Here is a 25,610-nt window from a genome sequence, read left to right as displayed (position 1 = left end):
CCCTTTTTCCTCTCCATTCTCCAGAATAAGGAAAGACACAACTTAACATTGTCCCGTGATGAATTTCAAGGATGGTCCTCTCCTCTACCTCATTTGCCTCTACTCCAGGACAGTCAGACCAAATTTCAGTGGATTACATTCAGTAAGTTAGGGTAAGCATGTTACCTCAGCTTGTCTTCGTTAAGGTGGTCAATGTTCAAGGGCTTGCGCCTCTCTGCCAAGACCTTCTTCTTCGTCTCTCTAGCTGTTTGCTTCTTCCCTCTCTTCTGATCAGCCTATTTTCAGAACATCAATTGTCTGATGAAATTATTTCAGTGACAGAGCATACAAGACAAGCTGCTAGGGATCCGAAAAAAGGAAAGGCAAGCTGCTTTGTAATAAAGACTGTTCCCACTTAACCCCATGGTTTAATGCTTCCATATTTCTTCCGCTGATCCATGCTTTTTACCTTAGCCAGATAGCTGCTGTATGTGGCACCCATGGAGGACAAAGCCTTCTTCTTCTTGAGATCATCCTCAGCTTTTCTCTTGGCATCTTCTTCCTCTCTCCGTGCCTTTTCCTCCTGTAAAGTGTGACACATAGAAGCGAATTACTCCAGGGGAGACTCACAGCTTGCACAGCAGCCAGTGTCATTGCAGGGAATGTGATCAGGTAAGTGTGTTGATGAGAATTGGCAACTCCTGTTTCTTGTCCTTGCTTTAAGAGGATGGTCATTTCTTCTCGAGACTGAGAGAGGCAGAACCTGTAGTTTTTTTCTGTCTCTAGAGATTGCCTCCAATTTGATGCTGAGACAAGGAGAGAGATGCAAGGACACTTACCGCAAGCCTTGCTTGACGCTCCTTCTCCTTCTCAGCCCGAATTCTCTGTTGCTCTGCTCTTTCAGCTCTGCGCTTCTCCTGCAAGAAGCAGTGGTAGAGGCATTGAGTCATTATTGTGGCTTTATCTACCTCCAGTATCATGCCCCACCACCAAGAGGTTTGGTTCCTACAGAGTGAGCCACCTACTCCCTTGCCAGAACATGCAGAAGGGTCTCATGTGCAATTCCCAGATGTAAAACAAGAGCATCAAAGAGTGGACAGATGTGGGAAGAAGCCATTTGGTGGTGATCTGAGCAGTCACTTTTGTACATGGCAGTACAGCTTTCTGCCAAGCTCTGACAGTGGACTAATGGATTCAACTTCTCATCTACAGAGGATCTCTCAATCTAATACAGGAAAATGGCAATACAAGGACTCACAATCCTCTCCTTGAGGGCAACCAGCTCTTCCTCTTCCTTTCTCCTGGCTTCAAAGTGGCTGTCAATCAAGGCCTGCAGTTCAATCAGATCTTTGTTCTGCCTTTTCTTTTGGATGTCCTAGGAGAGCAAGAAAATGCATTAAGCCAGCCCATATTGCTCTAGGAACATGCCCTGGACATTCCCAGCACCCTGCCTACACAGAGAAACAAAAGCAGAAAGTGTCTGCAGATATCCATGGAAATCTGTAGTTTTAGCTTAAATGGCTGTTGATGCAGGTCGGCAACATTCAGACTCATCCAGGTGACAGTCAGGACCCCAGAAGGGAACAGAATACACATCTCCCATGCCCCTACACCATATTTTACCCATGGCTTTGCTTAGCTGCCTCCTCTTTGCGTATACTTTATTGCTTCCTCTTCACTTTGAAATGTGAATCTTACCTAGAAAATGCTCCTGCATTTTTGGACAAAGAAGATATTTCTGTGGAGATTTTCAACACCAGAGTTTCTTAAATTTTCAATCAACTTTCTAGGAAGGTATTTGGATCTCTTTTTATTATTAAAAATCTGTTGTCATTTTAGGTGGTGTTTCTCAGCAACGGATGAGTATATCCCAGCCTTATTTCAACCTGCAACTTTCAAACAATGGACAGGGGATCTGAGAGTTCCTAAACCACTTACTTTCTCCTTTCTTTATATATTGGCTTCAAAGATTCAAGGACCAAAAAACCCAACCAACCAACCAAAAACCATCAAAAAAACCCCATGAATTAACAATTTAGCTTAGTCACATTAGCAACAAATGTATTCAGAGAGTTTCAGGGAGCAGAGAGTAGCCTTTCACTGAAAAGAGGTGACAAAGCATCCATATTTTTGTCCTTGACTTTATCCTTAGCACTGTCCAATAGAGGAGAAGTTATGGGGTTTTGCACACATGTGTACGGCTCAGGTACGGACAGACAAAATACGCCAATCTCAGGAATACTTACATCAAAATCTACTTTCTCACCCTCCGGTATTTTAGGAGCAGTTAGTCTGCAGAGAGTCAAAAACAAACAAATAAACAAAATATCTTAAAGAGCAGGCAGCTTTTTAAGTAGCATATCCTGATCTGATCTGCCCTCAGGAATGATGCTGACAAGGAGAAATGTTGATGATACAGAGGGGTGAAAGAGCAAATCAATGGAAAACTACTCTAGAATAGCACTAAGGACTGTTGTCCCTCATGGAAGGTCATGCAGGGCAGGGAGTTATCCCTAAAAACCCTTTTCATTCCCAAAGCCTGTGGTCATTCCCTACCACACGGAAAGACGTTGGCCTGCACGGCTGTCGGTGCAGAGCTGCACTCTCCGTTCCAGGCAGCTGGTGGAGTGGGAAGGGAAGGTTCAGGGGCCCAGAGACAGAAGGTCCATGGGAAAACTTAGTTAAGCTCAAGTCAGCCCAGCCCAACCTTTGTCATCCTTCCTACTGTCAGCGATTGTGGATGGATGGGTGGATGGGTGGATGTATAGATGGATGGATGGATGAATGGATGGATGGATGAATAGATGGATGGATGGACGGATAGTTTCCCAGCCATGGCCTCTCACAGAGGACTTAGAGTTGAACCACCTGCATCTTGGGGACTGCTGTATCTTGGACGGTTCATAGAATCATAGAATCATTTTGGTTGGAAGAGACCCTTAAGATTGAGTCCAACCATAACCTAAATCTAGCACTAAACCATGTCCCTGAGAGCCTCATCTATATGTCTTTTAAACACCTTCAGGGGGTGGTGACACCACCACTTCCCTGGGCAGCCTGTTCATGAGTCTTCTGACTCTATCAGGAACTTGTGTTAAGACACTGGCCAGTAACTGCTGCTAAGGCATCCTCTGGCAGAAGAGACATCCTGGAAAGGCATGCAGGAACAGCTGGATGTTGCATGAGAGAGGGTTGGATAAAGGCTTCTGGTGGCCGTCTGCCTAATAGACAATAGACATCTAGCTTCTGCTAGATGAGAAAAATGATCCCAGGGTTTTGAAACTCCCTGCCCCTCATACTTACTTTATTCTGGGCTTCTCCTCTGTATTTGGAAACATGGAGCAAAACAGGAAAGGAAAAAGAGGGAGAAGAGTTAGAACAACAGAGATCATGCCAGCTGCTAAAGTAAAAGGAGGGAAGGAAAATTTAATCTTAGGGGAAACATCCCAGAGAAACTGGTTAAATCTCAAGCACTTCCAAAAGAAATACACATACTCACACACCCATTTTGATAGGAGTGAATCTGTTTTTACCCTTGAAACAGAATTTGGCAGAAAAAAAATCACGAGACTGTATGAAAGTCTCAAACGTAGCATCTGGAAGGCAATGGTTTCATATAAATGCTAAATTATTTTTCTCAAACCATTCTGACCAAAGCTCTAAGGAGGACAGCTGGGCTGGAGGGTAGAAGAAAACATTGCCTTTTTTAATCAGCGTTTCTTTTGCTGAAGTTAAACTGAATTCTCAGTTATGTCAGTGATAACTAGGCTTCACCATTTCTGCTCAAATGCCTTACATGGAGGCCAGAAGGGAAAAAGCTTCATGACACACATTTTTCTCCAGGTTCATTGCCTTCCAAGGCAGCTTAGGGCACATGTCCCCGAGATACCTTGGTGCCATGAGGAAGCAGCTTATTCTTCAGCACTGTGTGGTGCTCCTCAAACCCAGCTTGGAAAAGCGATCCTCTCTTAGCGAGCATCCTCTCCTGCTGAGGTACATGCAAAATTCCCATGGGCATTAATGGGAATGATCTTTGCATCTCCAGGAGAGGTGTGGTGCCCTGATGGAGGGGCTGAACCATCACAGAGTCTGTCAACTTGGGCCCTCTGGCAGTCAGAAGTGCTCCCTTGCAACAAGTGACCTTTCCATGCTCTCAGAAATGTGCCATCTTACGAGTTACTTGCTTAACATTTGTGCTTGTGATCAATTCCCTCTGCTTTTTAAATTTTAGTTATTAACTCCAGTGTAATGCCAGTAAGTTCAGCACTGTTATTCTCACAAATAGAAGTAAATTAAACCTATGTGTTTATTCTGGCCCAGTCTCACGGGGGCCCATGTTGACTTTCATAACCACACGCTACGTTTGAACTTTCAGGGATGCTGCTGGATTCTGCAGTACAAGGCTCTCCCTGTACTGGTTTGGTGGGAGGAACTGAGGTAAAAAGCTCACAGCCTATTGAATCTGGTAAAAACAAAGAGCTTTGTAAAGTAAAAGTAGAAACAGCGTCCCTCAGGAGTGGGTACACAAACCCTGGTGTCTGTATCATGATAGAGAAAGCTATTATATATTAGATCATATCATATTATATCATATCATATCATGTTTTTTCAAATGTGTATTTGCATCCAGGTGTTTTGGGACTGATGAAGGAAATTGGAATAACAAACTGAACAGAGTAGGATAAAATAAAGTGAAATATTATTGAAAAAATAGCAAAAACTGATACTGGAAAATATTTAGTGGGGGCATCAGTTGCAAGGATGTTGGATAATAAAAAAAACAGAGAAAGTGGCTGGAAATGGGCTATTGAGATAAGAGAAAAGACATGAGAGATGCATAAAAGAGATCAGAATTCTACCTTTCCTTTCTCTCACGCTTTCCCATACCAATTTCAGTAATGAAATTTTGGGGGTAGATTTCTCTCATTTACTGCAAGAACACTGCCTACCGAAACATATCTCAGTTGTGGCCTTTAGATGCTAAAGCAACGCTAATAAAATAAACAGCATGTAATTAGAAGAGTGGTTTAGAGCACTTGTATAAAGGAAGACACAAATAGCTCCTGTAGAAAAATACCATTAGCAAACAGCGTACTTCTGTATTTTGCCAGTTATTTTTTAATTGTTTTGCTTTTCAAATAGCAAGTGAGCTTCTTAACACATTAGTTAAACTGCTTTTTTTTATCTGGAGAGAGGAAAAATAATCACAACTAACCAGTCTATCCACGATGTTATTCACACAGTGTTCCCTTCCCTCGTGACATACCTACATGATTTTCAGAAACATTCCTGTTTAGCTTAAAGCTGCCAGTTAGTAACATTATGGAGAGAGGAATAAAAAGTAGACAGGAAATGACTGTTTTTGTTTGTTGACCTTGGTCACCAGGATCGGCACCTGTCAATGATTGTGTCAATTTGGTTTCAGCTGCCACCAAATCAGCACTTTAAACTTAATTAAACCAACAAACAATTGTAAAAATAAAAAGAAATATTAAGGTTAGTTCTTCTTGAAATAAGAAATTTTAGTTAGAATATTTATAGGTACCTCCAGAAAACCAGAAAAGGAGATAACAAATAAATAGAAGCCTTTATTAAAAGATGAACAGTAATAAATCTGTCCTTTGCAGTGCATGACCCAGCATGGTTCATAATGTATGCACCAAAAGCAGCCCAGGGATGTGATTTATTTTGAAATGCCCCTTCTTTCAAGACACCAAGTCAAGGAACTGGGCCAAAATTTGTTGACAAGGAAGAATTGTCATAGCAAATTCCTGTTCCTGTGGTGGATTTTGACTGACATTCTGGTCACTCTTCCCATGAAGCATGGGCCTGTGACAAAATCCCCACATACAATCCTGCCAAAAGAAGGCAAGAGCCACTGGAAATCCAAGTTCACTGCCCTGGTGATTAGAGATACAGTCTTTGAGTTTCTGGTTTCCAAAACGGTTAGCACAGGGAGAGTACACACCACTATAAATACAACCTTGCTTCATCCTGCCCAATCTGTGAGATATTCACAGAGTGCTCCCCTTTCTTTGTGAATCCATCTGAAGTGCCTTTACTTCCTGCAGAAATCCCTAAACACCCTCCCTTCATCCCACCTCTCAGAAGCAACATTTCTAACTCACAGTGTGTCCTTGAAAAAAAGAAAGAAAAATCAATATACTATTAAGAGTAAAAGGAGAGACAAAAAGAAGAAGAGAAAGGGGTTCAGAAAGGTCCTCAGGGTATTTTCCTAAATAAGAAAAAAGCCTGAAAAGTGAGCAAGAAGATTAAAACAAACAAGAAAAAAATTGTCAAATCCAAACAAAAACAAGGAAACACAGAAAATGCAAAGTGGTTTCAAGTGGCAGTAGGGTTCATCTTTTGAAACAGCTGGCCAGTTGCTCTAGGGGTTGAGGCAGCCAGAACACAACTGGGCTGCTTCAAAGACCTGTAAAAGTCTGTGAGAGTCTTTCTATACATTTAAACTGGTTCTGAATTTGGCCCGGGGGGCCTAAGTTATCTTGCCCACATACGAGAGCAAAACTCATCCTGCATGCATTTGGATCTGGTCCTTTCACATGAGTCTTGTCCCCACCCATGTGCTCCCGCCCCCCACTCAGCCAAGTATTACGGACACACTATCTTAAGCCCATGGCCTGCCTCACCAGTCTGAGTAAATGTATTCACATGCTTGATGTTTAGCACAATTTTAAGTGCATGACTGGAGCAGAACTTTAAATATCTGTAGATTCAGGCCTGGAGACCATGACCTTCTAAGGTTGAGTGAGAAACTCATATCTATGCAGGGCTCAGCTCCATTTTCAAGCATGCCACTGTGATTTAAGAGATACTTTCCTGACTTTTTGGGAATGGAGAAGGTTTGCTGATGAGAGGTATGACACAACAATTCTAGCTAAAAGACAAGTCCAGAGCAAGCTTCTAGAGCTTGGTTTTTGCTATCTACTGTCCTAATTAGGATGTACAGGCTTCTCACTATGATAGTGACCCCTAAGGGTGATTGGATATGCACAGTGAGCAATTCTCTGCAGCAGAGATATTTTGGCCCAGTTCCTGAGTTTGAGATCGAGTAAAGAACAAAAACAAATAAAGAAAATAAAAAGAGTGAGATGTTAGAAAGATGACTTTGTTGTTCTAAGACAACACCGAGCTACCATCATAGTATTCGCCGCCTTCTTCAGCTGTAGGTTGAAAGATAAAAGCAAAAAAGAAGAAGTTGTGTCAATCCACAACCAGCACTGTTCTCCTAAGAGCGACTGTCCCCACTCCCTCCCTGCTATGTTGGGAACCTTGGACTCTCTGGAGATCAAACAAGAAGAAAAACCACCTTTTTAGATATTTGATTTGACAAACATACAGCCCTTTTCTCCATGTTCATCCAAAGCCATCCAGAGAGACCATATCCCTCCCGTGCTCTCTTTGCTATTGAACGAGGTCAGTGTTTTTAACATTTTTTCCCCAGCACTGAAAGAGAAAAAGAGTGAGAGTCTGTAGGTACGTCACATACCTTCTTCATGGGCTTCCTCTGCTGGTGGCAAGGTGCGAGCAGTGGTGGAAAGACAGGAAATAGAAAGAAAAAAAATATATTTAAAGCTCTTGGAAGCCTGAGAAGAGACGAGGGAATGCATGAAGGCGGAGGGGAAATAAAGGAATTAGTGAATTAAGGCAAGGAGAAAAGGTATCTGGAGAGGCTGTCAGGAGTTAAAGATGTTGTAAGGTTAAAGTAGTAGTAAGCGTGGAGATTAAAGGAGAAAAGGGCTGCAAGTGATCATTGTGGTTAATATTTGTTTCTCATGTTTTGTTCTCTTCTACCAACTCAGGACTCCTGTTCTCTCACTCTCACACACACACATATTTTCTCATGTTGCAACTTGGTGGAGTAAGTCAGAAGTCATGTCACATACCTGGCTCATGAACTTCAGGTGTGAAGTGTCATGGAACAAGATGCGATGAAAAATAAGAGAATGAGAACGAGAAACTTGTTATTTCACACATCAAAAGAGCTTTTGAGCCAAAGGGGAGGAGGGGCAGATAGGAAAAGGGGAGAGGTGAACAAAGTTAAAAAGTAAACCTGAGATAAAATAAATTAATTACATGTGAAATAGCATATAAACAGAAGTCACAAGACAGGAAAGGAATTCAGGTGAAAGGGGCAGATTTATGGTAATAGTGCAGTGCTAAAAAAAAACACCAAAAACTTATGAGCATTATATGACATGAAGCATAACCTGACAATACAGTGTACCAAGGTTTGCCTTCAATTGAAATATGCACATGAACATTGTCAGCACTCTCAAAGCACTAAAGATTAGATCCATCCTTTTCTACAGCAGTATTTCAGTTTTTTGAAATAAACACAGTGTGGTTTGGAAACCTACTGAAATACCTGCTGTAACTCATCATCGACATTCAGCTAACTTCCAAAGAAGCTCGTTTCTCTTTTCTAGCTCTATGGCTCAGGCCATTTTCTTCCTTGATGACAACTTGGATGTCTATATAAATCTACTGCTGTTCTTCACATCCATTTGCAATGTAGAATTACAAACGCATTACTTTGTAGGAAGAAAAGTTCATTAAAAGTCTGTGCAGGTCCACATTTCATTCTTCTGCTCTTTCAGCAAAGCAAGAATCGATCAGCAATGCAGGTTTGCAAGGCAGATTTTGCTTTTCAGCCGTACACGCATCACTGAATATTTTGCAAAGCAGAGATAACAATAATGCAAAATTTCACAGTATTTATATTCCCTGTGTACAGTCAATGGGCCAAATTCTGCCCCAAGGTTTGAAATGAAGCTTCCCCTATAGGAAGAAACATTCACACTTTACCACAGTGCAGAATTTAACCCATTCCACAAGGACCCTTTTTGCTGAGCTATACTTTCATGATAGTATATGTGTTCCCCTAGTTTTTAGTAAAATTTTCATGCAACAGGTGAGTTTCTTCCTCCTTAATGCTGATTACACATTACTGAGGAAAAAAACAATATTAAACTACAAAACCAACAATCCAAAAGACATGCAAGTTACAAGCCATTATTAACTAATATCATAGGTTGTTATCTCCTGTCACCTTGTATTCGCTTTCCACACACACTGTCCCAGCAGGCAGACGCTGGGGAGTTTAGAAGTTAAAGCACATACCTGGAGGGGGGGCTTCATTTAGTAGGAAGTGTCAGGGGAAAAACATAGGAAAGGAAGATAAAAGAATTAGAAATATGTTATTCAGGAGGGGATCACCTCAAACCTTGGTAAGACTGGGTTGAAGGAGTATCATTTGCAGACTAGGTTATAGGGACAGGGCGTTAATAAGAGTAGAAAAGGAGAGTAATTACAGTGAGGTGTGAAGTAGACAGGGAGGGGATGCCATAGAGATGAAAGATAAAAGGAATTTGAATGGTGATGAATTGCAATGGTATAAGTCATGCAACTGCATAAACAGTGGGCGCCTGTAGCAACACTGGTTGTCCTTATATTTGAAAGAAAACATACTGAAGAAGAGAGTTTTACAAGTGTGCAGTGTAACCTATGTTTCAGCTATGCACATGGCCTTTTAGCTGTCAGAGCAGGCATGGGGATACAGGGGTTACTGCAGGGAGGTACTGCTTCCGATGTATCTCCATGTTTGCATCTCACGTTCCACCAGCTAAGAACCTCCACTGTCAAATGTGAGGCTTGGCTCTGCAGAACTAGAAATAATTCAGGTCTACACAAGTCTAGTCTCTGCTGCAAAGGAGGATAAACCCCTCGAGAGTCTGTGCCAGGATCCTGCTGCAGGCAATACCTGTGGGCAGCAGCAGCTTGTGTTTCTGCAGCTCAGGTACCCACTCTCTGCCCTGGCTGCAGTGTAGTCACAGCCCTACAAGTTTTCAGGGGCACTAAAATGCTTCTTCTAAGCTCCTTAGAAGGTGGTTCTTCAGTTACAAACAAAAATTATACTTTCCTATACGGAAAATAAATTTTAGGGAATCCTAAGAAAGGATTGATTCTTCATGACTCTGGTTTTCTTCAACATCTTCAAATTCCTATGTACAGGGATGCTTCAGATTAATACATAGGAATTTGGATGTCACACACATGCACTTGGTTAGGTGGAAAGTGTCAGCAAATAAAAATAAAGGAATTAGAGCAAGAATCACACAACAGCAACAACTCTGAACTTTTGCAGGCCAAAGCTGTGACTTAGAAGATGTGTTAGACAAAGACAGCATTAATAACAGCGAAACTAAATAATCATACACTGATATGAAAAGCTGGGAAAGTCTCTCTCTGACGTAAAAGTTTTCCTTTAAGCTTGTTATATTTACATCTTCTTGATAAACTTTCCTTTTTGTTATGATTACATAGGGGAAAGCAAGAATGGGGAGGCAGCAAGTGTAGCTTTATTGTTAAGCAGATTACATTAATACCTGTTTTGCACAAATTTCAAGCTCATGTGCATGTCAAACCTTAAGACCAACACTCAAGTAGCAAGTAGCAGTTCAATAAATATGAGGGAAAAGAGGTACAGAGGCGGGCAAAGCAGCTGGGATGGTAGCAATGACCTTTAACTTGTGCAAACCAAGGTCGGAAAAACCTTAGGAGCGGATATAGACAAGAATGAACGTGGTTAAAAAGAGAAGGATGTGAAACGAGGAGCGGCGAGAACAGGAGGGAAATGAGAAGCAGCGCACAGACGAATGTTGAAGTGCTAAGTCATCCAAAAATCAATCAGAGAGCTTTCGCCTCACTCACTTCAGCCCTGGCACAAGCAGTGATCTCATCTAAACTAAGAGGCTGGTCTCCCTCTGTGGACGGCAGAGTGAAATAGCTGGGATGGGCGGCTGCTGAGATGTGACTGCTTCAATAAAGCTACTCCAAACGGCACAGAATAATTTTCACAGACAGTTTAGGGGATGATGCAATTTCAGTTTCTGCTTTTCCAGATAGTAAACATTATAACATTCCCATACGCAGTGTAAGGACAGCTCCAAGTCCAGTCAGTGGCTATTATTACAACTTATACATTGAAATATTTGTTTAGAAAAATGTTATTACATTTTTCATGCAACAGTTAGCTCTTATCCTTATTACTAAGCATCAGAGGGCACAGGAAATTATTACTGGTGGAAGGTGTAAGGAAGCTACTAGTTACAGTTTATCATTAATATTTGATTTTTATCTGTTTTCTTCAACCATCTTTGAATTCCTGAGTATAATATTAGAGTTACTGGTATCACTTCCCATCAGAAAGCATAGGTTCAATTCAATTTGAATATTTCAAAACTAATTTCAAAACTCATTACTAAGTTTTTGGTTAAAAAAATGGAAACTGTTTCACAACCATAGAAGGTTGCATAGATATTAACATCTCTAGAACAAAACCTTTTCATTTTTTGCCTTGTGACAATGTCTTGTCCCAGATTTTTTCTCCATTACACTGTATATACCTCATATTTTCCATAAAGTCAATGCTTCAGAAGCATCTAAAATAGAATTTTCATTTGGAAATTTTGAAATTTTCCACAGAGGAAAGATGAAACAAAAATGATGGAACAAAATCTTTTGTTTCAACTAAATAATAATTAAAAAAAAATCAATAGCTGCCAAACAAGAATTTCCTCCTTTTTTTGTTTGTTTGAAAAGTTTTCATTTTGTCCCATTTCAGAGAATGACCTGATCGTGAAATTGCCAAGTGTAATTGAATTTCCAGCTCACAATAACCCTTCAGATTGATGCAGAGGAATTCAGAAGTCACATACCTGGTTCATGGACTTCTTTAAGAGGGAAGTAGCAGGGAAGGAGATGCAAGGAAAGATAAGAGAATTAGAGCAAGAAACACAGGATGATTAAAATATATATATATACTTTTTAGCCAGGGTGGAGAGGTTAAAGGGATAAAAATGATTAATAAGATTAAAAGAGAGAGAGGGCACATATGTACATTGGATAATTATGGAGAGGAAGGACAGGGAGTGTTGAGAGAGAAAAGATGCAAATGCATGTTGTAAATCAAATGCCATTGGTAGCCTTTGCTCTGACAGAAAGATTTACTTGTATTAAATCTAGTCCATTACCCATAGGTTTGAATGTGCAAAAAGGGTATAGACAACCTGTTCTTATTCATGTGCATAGAAATCCCAGCCTCTGCAGAAATCAATGGGCTCGGAGGAGCTGGCATTGATTTCCTCAGCGCCCAGAATTTCACCACTGGTGTGTAGGACTGCACACCGATGTGGGAAGGTAAGCACGAGCATGTTACTGCTCTCCAACCTGAAGGATAAGTTGCCCGATGAAAGCCTAGCTGGACATGCAGAGAGAGGGGCAGGAGGGCAACTGGGTAAATGGGTTTGGTCTGGCATGCTGATGCCTTAATAAGTATGACCTACTATTTTGCTAATCACACAGACTGTCTTACCAGATCTGGGCTTTAACTGATGTTGTAAAGTCAAGCAAAAATATGACCCTGCTACCCTCATTTTTGCATAATGTACATTAACCCAGAAAAACACCAATAGTTACAGAAAAGAGCATGCAACTACATCATTTCTCTGAACTGGCATTTTCTGCAAATATGCTGCAACCAAAATGATGCCACTTGTTCCAATTAGCCCAACAGAAAACTAGGTATGATGCGGTATCACTTGTTGCTCATGACTTCGGGAGCAAGTCTCTCCACATAAGCACTCGTTGCTGCAACAGCGAGTTTTGTCTCTGCACAGTGGTGGGGGGACAGGAGGAAGAGGAGCATGCGACTGAGGGATGTGGCATTGCCACATGGCATGGCTGTCCCACCTCCAGCCCAGTGCATGGCATAGAGGGAATGCTTTTGGGAACACTATCCCCGAACCAACTGGTATCCATACTGATAGCCTGGTTAGAGAAGTCAGAGCACTGGGAAATACGTAAGCAATGTCCAGCCTGTGCTTCGGCATTGCTTTCAAAACAGCAGTTAGTACGTATTACTCATCACACCACCTATCCTACAAGAGCGAAGCAGCGGTCAGTGAGTGTGCCGAGGATGGTTTTGCATCCTCTCCTCTTCAACCACCTCCAGAATTCCTGCATGCACTGCCACTTTGGGCAGAAACAGAAGAATTTGCAGGTCATGGCACATACCTTCCTCATGAGCTTTAGCAGGTGGGAAGAGTCACAGAGCAAAATGCAAAGGAAGACAAGAGCATTAAAAATATCAGAACAAACTTTCACTCATACAAAATGTAGGAAGAGGGAAATTCTGAAAGTATATTGCAAGGAAATAAAATTAATATAGATACGAAAAGCTCTACTGGAAGTGAGGACACAAATGGTCTGGGATATTGAAAACATAAAGCTGATTTAAGTAGCCATATCAGATGACATTTGTCTTATATGCACATTCCTGCAGTCCTGCATAAAGCCTGGAGCAGCATGCCATTTCACAACCTTGATGCCCACCCAAGTGGACTTAGAACCTGAGGCCAGCAGGTTTTTGGTGGCACATGGCTGCACATACTACTATGAGACAGTGGCCTAGGAACTCCATTGCATGAGGAAGAAAACCATCTTTAATCATTTGCAAAGCTAAAGCATCAAAATTACCACCAGTTGCTTTATACAAAAGGGTTTAAGCTGAATAAAGGCCATGTGGAAAGGCTATCATAAGAATGTCAGCCCAGCAAAGGAGGGCAAGTCCTCTCCACAGTTGCACTATTGGCAGCTGCTGTAGCAGCAGACTAACCATGGGCACATCTGCACATCATCCAGAGGCCCAACCCACCACAAATGGTCCAAAATAAGCCTTCCAGGGAGACCCAACCAGTCCCAGAGTAAAGGCTTGTCAGTCTTCATCCTTTTAAGAAGTTTACATTTCTCAGCAGTTTTCGTACTTTTTTTCATGCAACAATTACCACATAGCATCGTCAGTGCATCCAATGTCAAGACAGAACATGAAGGAAGACAAAATTGTGGCAAGTCTTATTCTATATTAATATGCCTGGTTTTAACTCGTGTTTCCTTTTACCATCTCAGGGCTTACCGGCTAAGCCAGAACCTACTCTGAAAGATGGGAATTCAGGAGTCATGTCTCATACCTTCCTCCTGAGCTGCTTTAGGTGGAAAGAGCCACAGGACAGGATGCAAAGGAACATGAGGAGAAACACATTATTACATGGGCTGATATTACACAGGCTGAAAACACTTTTTCCAGAGGGCAGAGTTTTATCCCAGGAAAGCATGCACTAATGGCCAGGAAGGGAAGGAATTTGAGGCACATGTGGTTGGGAAACAACTTCACCATGTGAAGGGAAGAGGCAAAAACTTATTGGAGAGGGAAAATCTCACAGGAAGCTCAGATAATACACACTGAAATTTCTCTCTAATTCCAGACTTAGAGGAATAGCCTACTGCCATTGCCTGGATGGGCTTTATGGCAAGCTCCACACACAGCAGGAGAGGCTGAGTTACCACTGAGCAAACACCCGCCAGACCTCGCACCCAGACCATTCCCACGTGTTATCCTGGGGCAGAGCCCATCAGGGGGGAAAGGTGGAAAGCAAATACAACAGAATCAATAAGGCAAAATAACCGGCTCCTGCTCCTCTTGCACCACCCTTGAATCCCCTGTCACTGCCAAGGAGCCGGTGGGGAGCAATTTGGAACGTGATGACACGTACCTGCTTCGTGAGCTTCATCAGGTGGGACATGGCAGGGATGGAGAGCAATGAGATGGAAAACGAGAACGGTTAGACTAAAGAGTGTGTGAATGCAACAGGGGGGTCTGAAAAAACACAGAAGGTATGAAATAGAAAAAACAGGAGAGGAGACAAAGGGGAGACAGGCAACCAAAGCACGCACAGGTACAAGAAATGTAAAACCTTCAGGACCTGGATGCTGTAAAAACCCTGCAAACCGCTCAGAGCAGGTCTCCCATGGTGTTATAAACAGTTTATCTTTGTTTCAAATATGTCCATAGCACAAAGCTTTGCAAATTTGGAACCAACGCACCCTTTGGCTCCTCCTTCCCGGAGCACCACATCCCAGACCTCTCATGTGCAAAGGGTGAGTTTCTGTTCCAGCCTCTCTCTGCCCTGTCTGTCCCACCTTGCAAACGCCGTGTCCAATGCGGGGAGCCCACTGGGGTTACTTGTCAGCATCTACATAGATATGACTAACAAGATCTGCCTTCCAAAGTGTTGTTTATATTATATATAATATTATATATTATAGTTTATAAACTTATAATATATACAATATACTATATATAATATTACATATTATAGAATATGTAACAGGTAACATATGGCTACACACATACCTTACCACAGATGGATTTTGATTTCAAAATCCATCCAATCATTATCTGTCAAGCTATGTAGGAGAAACCAGTTGACATCCGATAGAAACCTTTATAGCCAGGCCCCAGTTACTCCACGGCAGGTGTTAAAAACACCCAAGGCTAAAAATCAGCCTAGATGCCTGCTGTGACTCGGATGAGGGGATAGTATCCGCATTTTCCCTGCTGGTCCCTCCCCAAAACCACAGTGGAGGTGTGTGCACAGATACGTGAGGGGCACCCTCAGTGCAACATGGGCAAGGGACAGGAGAAGCCTTCTGCCTGCAGATCCGTCTTTCTCTTGCCTCTTGTTTTCTTCTACCACCTTGCAAAATCTAGGCGCACATCGACACCAAGCCCTGCTGCGGGAAAAAGGGGAGGCTGAGAAGCTGTTTCACATACCTTCTTCTTGAGCCTCTTCTGCGGGTTGGAAATGGCAGCAAAGAGAATAGGAGGAGAACATTAAAACAAGAAATATCTTATTGGAACATTACTTGAGGTTTGCCAAGCTCCCAAGCCATTATGGGTAAGAATACACAATGATGGAATTACAGGGTGAGAAAGAATTAAAACTAACATTTTTATGGGCATATTATGGGGTTATAAATGTTACTGAAATATGGGAATTTGACCACAAATGAAACCATGTTAAAAAAGGCATTCAATATTTTATTCGTTATTAGAGCTGGGTGAAATTTCCTAAAACTGATTTTTGGCGAATTTTTAACCAAAGCTAAAATTGCTGCATCTCTTTTGCTTTAAATGTTTTTCTCAAATGGTGAAAAATTTCACCATCTTTTATCAATTTTTGAAATTTCAAATAAATTCATATCTGAATTTGAACAGACGGATACTAACTTTGCAGGGTGTCCTGTTCCCTTTAAAAAAAAAAATCTAAACTTTTGGAGATAAAGGAAGGGACTTGACACCATTTAAAAAAAAAAAAAAGGCAAGCAGTTCAGTAAAAATTGTAAGACCAAAAAAAAAAAATATATATATATTTGTTTCCATATACATATACGCATATACGTACACACACATGTATAAGTGTGTATATATACACACATATAAAAATTATGTGTGTGTATATTATACATTATGCTGAATTTTATATACGCATGTGTTTACATATAAACGTATTTACTTTTTTTTTAAAAGGCCAATTTTCCTACCAGCCCAATAAGTGACATCAATGTCCCTCATTTCATTGATGTCTGTGGCTCAGGACTGAGTCCTGGCCACTGGGTGTGAACCACTTGCTCTGGGTTTCTTCACACACATTCTTCCTCCACACTGAGAGAGAAAGAAAGCAGAAGCCATGTCACATACCTTCTTCATGAGCTTCAGGTGGCAAGTGTCATGGAACAAAAAGCAACAGCAAGCAGGAAAATGAAAACAGAAAACTGTTAGAAACTGGTATTGGGGTAAGCTTAGGCCTGGAGAAAAAAAAAAGGTGGTTAGAAAGTGAAGGAGAGAAGTTATATGGAAAGGAAATGGATGACTTTGGAAGATAACACTAAGGTCAAGCAAAAGTAAAGAGCAAGGAGAAAAATACACCTCAGAGAAGAAGGTCATGCAGATTAAAAAAATAGGAAGTCACCTGCCTATTAGTTTCATATTAATCATTAAATTCTTGAAACCCAAAAGGAGACAGGGAAGGAAAGAGAAAATCAAGAAGAAATGCTTCTCCTTTTAGGAAGGCTTGTCTGTAGGAGCAACACCCTTTGCTTACTCTTTGGACATTTGACAAGGCATGAAGGATGAGGCATGAATAGCACCTTCACCTCCCTGGCTCTGCCCCTTCGGGCAGGACTAGAGACATGACAATGACTGAAGGCACCTTTACCACACATTTGGTGTCTCTGTTTTCTTTTTTTGAGCCCTTGGTCTCCTCGGAAGCAATGCTGGGGGAATTAGAGACATAAGGATAATATACTTTAGGACAGGAACTGCTCTTAGCACGGCCATAGTCACAGCTCTGTTACCACCACCACTGATGGGAATTAGCTGGTTGCAGCAATCTGGGGGAATCCATGGCCAAAAAAAAAAGCTGCTGTGTATAAAATCCCCAAGATGGATATTTCTGCTTAGGGGCAAGTCTCTGTCTCAGAGCTGGTCTGCTACCTTGCACATGCCAATAATCTACCTCCAAGTAAAGAGTTTTGCTCTTGACCCCTTGGACACTAAGGGCAGATCCTGGGAGAAAGCCCAGAGCCCGGCCCTCACCTCTGTCCCAGACATCTTGGTAAAGTGGAAGATGGAGGACCAGCAGCTACGCTCGTCTGAACTGAAGCCAATGTGTCAAAAGTTCCCAGCAAATACACCATTACATCTTCAAATTCTTCCTCTCCCTGCCATCTACAAAAGTTGAAGCAACTCAGGTGAGAAGGGCTTTTCATGCTCCATCTTTCTAGATCTGCACTGTCTCTTGCAGCTTGTCAAATCAGCTTTTGCCAGCTAAAAGCATGTTAAAAAACTTCATCTTTGCCAGTCGGTTGTCTGCCTTGCCTCATCTGTCCTCAGCAGTACCCTGTCTGATGCTCCTCGGGAGCTGGGCAACCTGCTTTTCTTTTCAATTTCAAAGTTTAAACTCAATACGTGGACGTTGCCAAGATGAGAAAGGCAGGATTTCACAGATGACATTGTGAGGGCTTTGTGCCAGACCTGGTCTAAAACTCTGAGTTTATGGACAGGTTAACTCTCAGCTTTACAACCATCCCCTATGGCTCATACAAATACTGCGTTTCACCATAATGTGAAGGCTCGGCACATCAGCGCCCCAACTTGGCTGTTCTTATGGTTTCCGACTGATTTACTGATCAAGTGTTTCAGATCACCTTTAGCAGCAAACACCAAAGAGAAGGGTGAAATACAGACAAGGAAAAGCAGGACCAAGAATCAAAGAAGGGTAAATTACGTTCCAAGTTTTTTTGTTACCTTCTTCTTCATATTCCTCTGCATTGAAATAGGGAAAAAAAGCAGACAAATCAACCATCAACCTTGACACATCAGTAGGACATTACCCATGGCAGAGCCCTTTACACTCCCAGGGTTGCCAGGCAAGCTGGCCTCTGAGAGGCCATTTCCAAATCAGCAAGTAAAATAGCAAATAAAATGACTTTCAGACTAGGAAAAAAAAAAAAAGGTATAAAAGGAGAGGAGGACAATATTGTATTGATCTTTTCTTGGGCAACAGGAGCTCAGGTATACACACACGTTAGAAGGAAAGAGGTAGCAGAGAGGGCCCCTGAGTATTAAAAAAAACACCAACAAAAAACCCAACAACAACAACAACAAAAAACCCAAAGAAAACAGACATATATTTCTATTTATATTTTGGGTTTCTATGTTTTAAACCAGAAAATAATGTACACAAAAGCCACAAATAAATTGCCAGCAGATGGCAGTGTCTCTACAAAAAACAGCAGTGTACCCCACAACCAGGGCATCGATTTGGGGCTACAAGTAGCATAAAATCACCAGAAGCTGGTGACAGTTAGACAGACAAACACTCGAAAAAGGAGACCTCAGATTTGTCTAACCATGCCAGCACTCTTTGTTAAAATATCAACTGTGGGCAGAAAGTAGACGGACACGGTCAGCGAATGCTGTAGGCTTGCATGGAAGCAATTCAAGACAGATTTAAGACTTACCCTCTCCTTGCTCCCTGCGAGAGAGGAAAAAAGGTTATTGAAACTAGATAAATATTCCTTCCACTCCGTATTATCACCAAGCTTTAAACCATATACCGGAGCAACCTAATGGCCTATTCTTTAAAGTCTGTTACCTCTTCTTTCCCCTATTCTCCCTTTGCTCTTCCAGCAGGCATTTATTTTAAGATTAGTAAAGTGACTGGTTTGGGGTTTTATTTTAAATAGTGTTCCTCATTCTGATGGTGTGTATGGATCCATACCCAGGAATAATCCTACCACCACAGGACTATAACGTGATACCTACAGATAAGCATTGTGCAGGGGCTGATGAAGCTGGACCTCAGCCTCAGTGTGCCAGGCAAGTCCAATGATCTACACCAATCTAGATGTGCTCCATGCTTCCTGAACCTTGGGGCTGTCTAATAAATATTTGGGATAAGCCAGATGCTGCTCAATGTTTATCCCTCAGCTGTACTAACATCAGTCTTGAGGTCTGTTCCCATTCCTTGCCTCCACTTGCCATCCTCTTCTGCTCTACCATCACTTGCATGAAATACAAAGCCCAGAGCCACCCTGGGGCCAGAGCTTTAAAAAGGACATCTTAGTTAGAGATTGCTTGAAAAAGGTGCCAAATCTCATCTTTGGCAAGTTTTTCTTGTTTTCAAGAGCAGGCTGGAAAAAACTACACAGGCTGATCTGAGCCTGCCTCGTGGCAAAGGAGTGGACTAAATGACCATTGCAGGTCTGTCCATGATGCCTCTGATCCCATGGTTGCACTAAATCTCCTCTCTGTACCTACTGATGCATAAATGTCAAATGACCCCATTGGGTTTTCTCGTACTACTCTAGATCTGTTAAATCAGAGCAAAAAGTGGCTCCTCCACTACACTGTGTGTTTAATTCCCCCTTTCCAGGTGTAGTGCCATGGCCGCCAAGGACGGGCTGAGCTGGGTGGAGGTGTTTGGAAGGTGCTCCTTGTTGGACAGGGAGGGGGTCAGGTGAACTTCAATGGACCCTTTGACACCCAAAATGCAGGATGCCCCTTCCCTACTGCCTCAGGGGCTGTGGGCCTTGCATGGCGCGGCACCAGACTCTCTACCCCATGGAGATGCCCACTCTCCACTGCATGGAGCCAAGCTGAACAGATGAACGCACAGGCGTCTTTCTCTCTACTTACACTTCCTCGGTATCAGACATGTTGGCAGCGAGTTTCTACACAAAAGATGAAAAGAAAAAAAAAAAAGTGTTATTAGCAGGAGCGCCTCCTAGAAAATGCCAAGGCAGGAGCAGATGGATTGACATTTGAGGACAAAAAAAGCCAGGCACCTGCTTTCCCACACAGCAGCCAATCCCCCACCAACACTGCCATTTTGGGAGCAGCACAGACCTTTGCCAGCCAGGTCAGAGGAGAAGGAGAGGGGAAGAGGAAAAGATCATCTGCAAAGATATGCCCCGTCAACCTGGCTTTAAGTTACAAAACCTCCAAAGCTCAGGGAGGTGAGTGTCCTCTCGCACCCATCTGGCATTTCCATTACTCTGGCAAGATCAGAGAACTTTTTCCTTCTCTTACACTACTGCAAGTTAGAAGGCTCCAGCTCCAAAGCCTTAGAGCTAAAAAACCCATAACTTAGCCTACCGATATACCCAGAGACAACTATTTATTTGTCAGCACCCAAAATTGCCTTAAATACTATTGTCTGGCTTATACAGCTGATGAACGAACAATCATTTGTTGATTAGTTTAGGATGAGAACTGGTTAGATGCCTGGCTAGGCAAATCATATTGGTATAACCAGATGTATTTATTACAATCGGTCCTCACACTCTGGGCCGAAGCAAACCCATCCACGGTGCTGTCAAGGGTTGCATTTGTGCACAGCCCAAGCTGGGGCTGGGTGCAAACCCCTGCTTGCGGAGAGCTGCATCTGTGGAAGTGTGAGGGCTGGATACAGCCACTGCTGATTTTTGCTGGACCCCAAATGTGTGTATCGGAGCCTCAGCTGGAGTCAGAGGGAGCAGAGCGGCTATTTGGGTAACATCATGGTGATATCACACACTGCACCAGGTTCAGCGATGGCAGAGGTGCAAAGCTATGGCTCTCCTAAAAGCATCAGCTGCCCTGAGGCCAAGGGGAGAAGGTGGGGAAGGACCCCCAAAACTTCCTCCAAATCCATGGCAGGTCTTAAATTAGAAAGCCAAGCTCCTCCTCTCTGGGAAACCCTAGCCATGACTTTCAGGACTTCATTACTCAGCTGATATATGAGAGATGTCTTGAAGGAGCAGGTGGGCTGACTTAGGTTCAAAGGAACAACTGCAGCTCAGCAGCTTTCTATTTCAGAGAAAGGCAGTAATCCCATAGGCTGCAACCCTGCCCTGTAAGGGATCCTCTCCATTCCCCAGCAATGACCCTGGACACCACGTGTTAGCGCCAACAGTATTTAAAACCCCCATGTTCTAAGCAGCGACAAACAGCCAGCATTTTTTTCTTCTAGTTCCTCATTTATCCTCTTTCTGAAATTCAGCATTGCCATGGAAGTAGTGCCAGTAATGGTTGTGTTATGACCCAATCTGAGTAGCTGGACAGGAGGATGATCTACTGCTAGGTCACGTGAGAGCTGGGTTGTGATCTCTTGGTCCCAGGCTGCTTTTAACTTGGTAGCTGTGATTGCCCACTCAAGTGCAATAACCAGTCTGAGGGGTACTTTGAGTACTCTAACCTCACCAGGCAGGAGGAACCTGGGAGGAATTTCATGTTTGGGAGGAATTTCAGCTCTGCAAAAGGCTTTTCTGCTGCAACTATTCCTGCTGCTTCTCCTGTTACTTGAATGCTCCAACACGTCTGGTCTCTATCCCCTGGTCTTTTTTATCTAGATCATCAAAACTTCAGGATAAAGACTTCCACTCGCTATCTGCACAGTGCCTAGCAGCATATCAGCCTCCCAAAATTATTCAAGCTATTAGTAGTAAAGCTTGACAATATGTTGGTTTATGCAGTGAGACAGCAGAGCTTCTCCTGGCAAAAGCCCATAGAGGAAACCTGTCAGATTCCCAGCTGTTGGCTTCTTCCAAAATGCATGATCTCTAAAGACTCAGGGCAATGGCAAATCGTCCCATGGATTCTGCTTTTAATTTATAGATTCAGATTTCTGTTTTCCCAAGGTGGAGGGGGAAATAAAATGAGAACTTTTAAAGGGCTTTGGGCTAAACTCTTCTTCCTTCTCACTCCAGTGGCAAGAAGAGTAATTCTGCTCAACGCTGGAGAAGAAACCACCTCTAGAGCCCTGTATATACATAGAAAGAGCAAATGTCTGTTTGGTGTAGGGTAGGCATGTAATGCAGCACATACTGTTCTTTCCAAGGCAATTGAAGTCAACGGGAGTCTTTGCAGTCAGGTTTTCCATTAACAGTTATTGGAATGATCTCATCCAGTCTCCAATTTAGCTCTAAGGACATCTTGCTGAGGGTTGTCACATTAGCTGTTGCCCTACACCGTTCCATATTTGTTAATCCAAGTACCGCAAACGCGAATGAGATTTTGCATGGCATCTGTCCGTGTGCTATAAAAGCTGAGTGAGAATGCCAGCATCTCAGACCCCAACCCTGAGGGGGCTTCTGGGCCCCAGATAAAACAAATTAATTACAAGTTCATTGGCAGACTCTGTGCGAGATGAGCCACATGCAGAAACTCCCCAGGCTAGGGCAGGCAGGACAAAAAAAATCCAAGTGGAGATGCAGATTTCACCCTTGCAAGGGCCAAACATTCAGTCACATTTGGTTGCTCTGTCAGGAGGATCTGGCAGTTAAGGCTGTCGCTGACTGCCACTGCCCTGGCTGGAAAGCGAAAAAGGTCTCGCCTAAAGAGCAAGGCGTCTTTCTGCTTTGTGGCATTCAAAAGCCATCTGGTCTGTCAAAGCAAGGTGCCATCATACCAACCATCATACTGGCCATCTGACCATCATACCGACAGCCACCTGAGATGAGAAAGGCTCTTTGATGCCCAGGCACTGTCCACGTAGCTAACTGTATCATCAAAGCAGCCAACAAAACCAAACCGTATTTACATCCAAAAGGCAATAAAGCAAGCAATCTGCTAAGAGCAGTTAGGATTAAGTTCGCTGAAGGCAATGGAAAGTCTCCAGCTGGCTCAGGATTACCCTTGGGTGGAAATCACTTTATACACAGCAAATGCAGCCTAAGATTAAGGCTGTTAGCACCTTCAGGCAATAACTGGGTTTTGTTTGTACAGTGGCAGAAAAATGGGGTCTGGTCTTGACTGAGGTTTAAAGATGTAATAAAATCAGTTAGTTAATACTGCCCACCATTTAGAAGGAAATCAAAACACATGGGAAAATTTCACCAAACCAAAAACTTCCTGCCTGCTTTCACCCCTTAAAGGTAAAAGCAAAGATTATTTTCTTAATTTTGTTCAAGCTGAGTGGGTCACGGCCAGAAGGACAAATACCCCAATCTTCATAAGCCCGAGGTGCACAGGAGCACCACATCCCTTTTGGCCCAAAATGCTCCTGCCCTTGGCTGAAAGAGCAGAGCCAGCACATCCCAAGAACCCTCGTAGCAGCTGAGAATGCACTCGGGAGGGGGAATGGGCTGCCATGCACCTCGAGGCCATCCCTGGAAATAACCCACCCATCAATCATCCCCTCCCAAGCCAGGCCATACAAGGGAGGCAAGGTAGCAGGAACACTAGGGAAAGGGGGGAGGACAAAAGTGGCCATGCACAGGCAATGGGACCTGGCAGGGACAACTATCAGGAGAGGACCAGGGGTGTGATCCACCAAGCACCACATGGCCAAGCTTTCCCAGCAGAAGCCACTGCAAACTCACTGCATCAATTTTCTTATATACATACAAATATTAAAATATCTGTGTATGATATATAATAGGTCTATTAAATATATAAATATACACATATACTTTTCTATATTAAAAGTGTGTGGGGTTTTTTTAATATATATTTCTTCCATCTCTCTGCCTCCTCCCTTTTTTTCTGGACTAGTACTTTACAGCAGAAAGTTTTTCTCTCCCCGGGGGCTGGAAAGTGAAGCCCCCACCACAATGCTGCTGCTGAAACAGGGTAGCAGGACCCAAGCACTGCTGCAGGCTCCAACGACACATAGCAAAATCCCTATACCCTGCCCCAAAATGTGCTTTTTATCCTTGTCTCCAGGGTGACATAATCTGTCTGATCCCTGCATGGGGTTTGCTGAGAGAGAGGACTCAGAGACAGCAACCATGCTTATCTTATAACCCCTGCCTTTCCCCTGCTCTTGTGCCCACAAGGGACCACTGCCTGCCGGCAATTACCTCTCTGGAGCTCCCTCACACCAGCAGCACAGCTCCCACCCAAATCACTGGCATCAGAGCCACCTGTGCTGGTGACACTCCTGCCTTTGCAGGATACCCCTCACCCCAACAGTGAGGAGCTGTGCCCCATGGGGCAGCTGCTGGGGGAGATGCCCCGCATACAGGGGGTGGTCACCCGCACGAGGCGTGTAAAGCCATATACACGGGGAGCACCCCATCACCACTCTGAATGTAACCCCCTCCTCCTGTCCCTCCATGCACACAGGGAGTTTCTCCCCTAATTTTCTTCTTTTCTGTGGGAGGGGGCAGTTTTCCATGACCACATTTGTGTTTCTCAGGTCTCCCTCTAGCCCCACAGCACTCCTTGTCTGCCAGCAGCTCCCCCATGGTCCTGCCCTTCAACCCTCCCACCTTGGATGTCCCTTTCTCTGGATGACCACCATTTCCTCCCTGCTGCTAGAGGGAGTTTCCCAAGTGCCCTGAGAGATGCCACTTCATTCCCACCCCCAGACCTTGGTTTTGGAAGGGTCTTTTCTCCCACCACTGACCCTTGAGAGTTCAGAGCACCCAAGTCTCTGCAGGTGACACAAGCCTTGTGTGATGCCCAACAAAAGCCAGGAAAGAAAAGTGCCTTTTCCTTAGGATCCAGTGCAGGATCCTGTGGACCCCAACCCTCCCATGATACTTCTCCATTCAAACCAAGGCTCAGCCTCTCTGTGGTTTTACCCCCCCAGTAGCATTCCTTGCTGGGGCTCCCACTTACCTGGGAGGAACAGAGAGAAGTGCTGAGCTCCCTGCTGAAGGGGACAGGCAGGCTGGGATCTGTGAGCGTCCCAAGGTGATGCAGCTCTCAACTTATAGTGACATTTGATCCTCTGGAGGACCCGATTGGCCCCGGATCCCTTGCGCTGGGCAGGGCAGGGAGCGGTGATGGGGCGGGGGAGAGACGGAGAGAGGAGCAAGGAAAAGGGTAAGAAAAGGTCATACCATGTATAGGAGCAGCTGGAGGAATTGCACAGATGATGCTAAGATGGGAGGGGTATGTTCAGAGAAAAAAAAAAAACAACAGCCCAGGGCTTATGTTTCTATATTTACAAGCCTACCAGGCAGGCAGAGCTTAAAGAGGGGTATCTGAGGCAAAGGCACCTCAGAAACAAATTGTGGGGCCCTCACAGCCTCATGTGGTGCACAGTCGTGGCACCCTGGCTCTTGCAATTGCAACACGCAGCAGCAGCCTCTGCTCTCCCGGCCGGGAAGGGGCTCTTCCCTGCTGCCCTGCTACATGTACAGGGCTTCAGTTGTGCCGCAGGGTTAGAACCCACAGAAGGGCTCGGGGACCCTCTGCCATCTGACACTCTTTGAAA

The 25,610-nt window shown here is 43.5% G+C and overlaps 1 protein-coding gene across 5 annotated transcripts in view; it reads right to left on the bottom strand.

Moving 5' to 3' along the window:
• The window catches only part of TNNT3 (troponin T3, fast skeletal type), a 31,801-nt gene extending 6,709 nt beyond the window's left edge, over positions 1–25,092 (bottom strand). Inside the window, exons 1-13 of one of the 5 annotated variants that reach the window (XM_065635540.1) lie at positions 25,010–25,092; positions 20,102–20,136; positions 18,925–18,938; positions 18,209–18,226; positions 15,674–15,691; positions 7,887–7,898; positions 7,490–7,510; positions 3,283–3,301; positions 2,226–2,271; positions 1,238–1,354; positions 819–896; positions 449–562; positions 166–275 (exon numbers count right to left, since the gene is read on the bottom strand). In XM_065635540.1, coding sequence (XP_065491612.1) covers positions 166–275; positions 449–562; positions 819–896; positions 1,238–1,354; positions 2,226–2,271; positions 3,283–3,301; positions 7,490–7,510; positions 7,887–7,898; positions 15,674–15,691; positions 18,209–18,226; positions 18,925–18,938; positions 20,102–20,121 — 587 coding nt within the window. In that variant the 5' untranslated portion in view covers positions 20,122–20,136; positions 25,010–25,092. The remainder of the gene's footprint in view (positions 1–165; positions 276–448; positions 563–818; positions 897–1,237; positions 1,355–2,225; positions 2,272–3,282; positions 3,302–7,489; positions 7,511–7,886; positions 7,899–15,673; positions 15,692–18,208; positions 18,227–18,924; positions 18,939–20,101; positions 20,137–25,009) is intronic. The other 4 variants (XM_065635536.1, XM_065635539.1, XM_065635537.1 and 1 more) reach the window with 4 other exon arrangements.
• Positions 25,093–25,610: the final 518 nt, after the last annotated feature.

This window comes from Caloenas nicobarica, chromosome 5 (genome assembly GCF_036013445.1).
Source record: "Caloenas nicobarica isolate bCalNic1 chromosome 5, bCalNic1.hap1, whole genome shotgun sequence".
NCBI classification, from domain to species: domain Eukaryota; kingdom Metazoa; phylum Chordata; class Aves; order Columbiformes; family Columbidae; genus Caloenas; species Caloenas nicobarica.
Note: the sequence above shows the minus strand (reverse complement) of the source record. Positions and strands in the feature narration are given on the sequence as shown.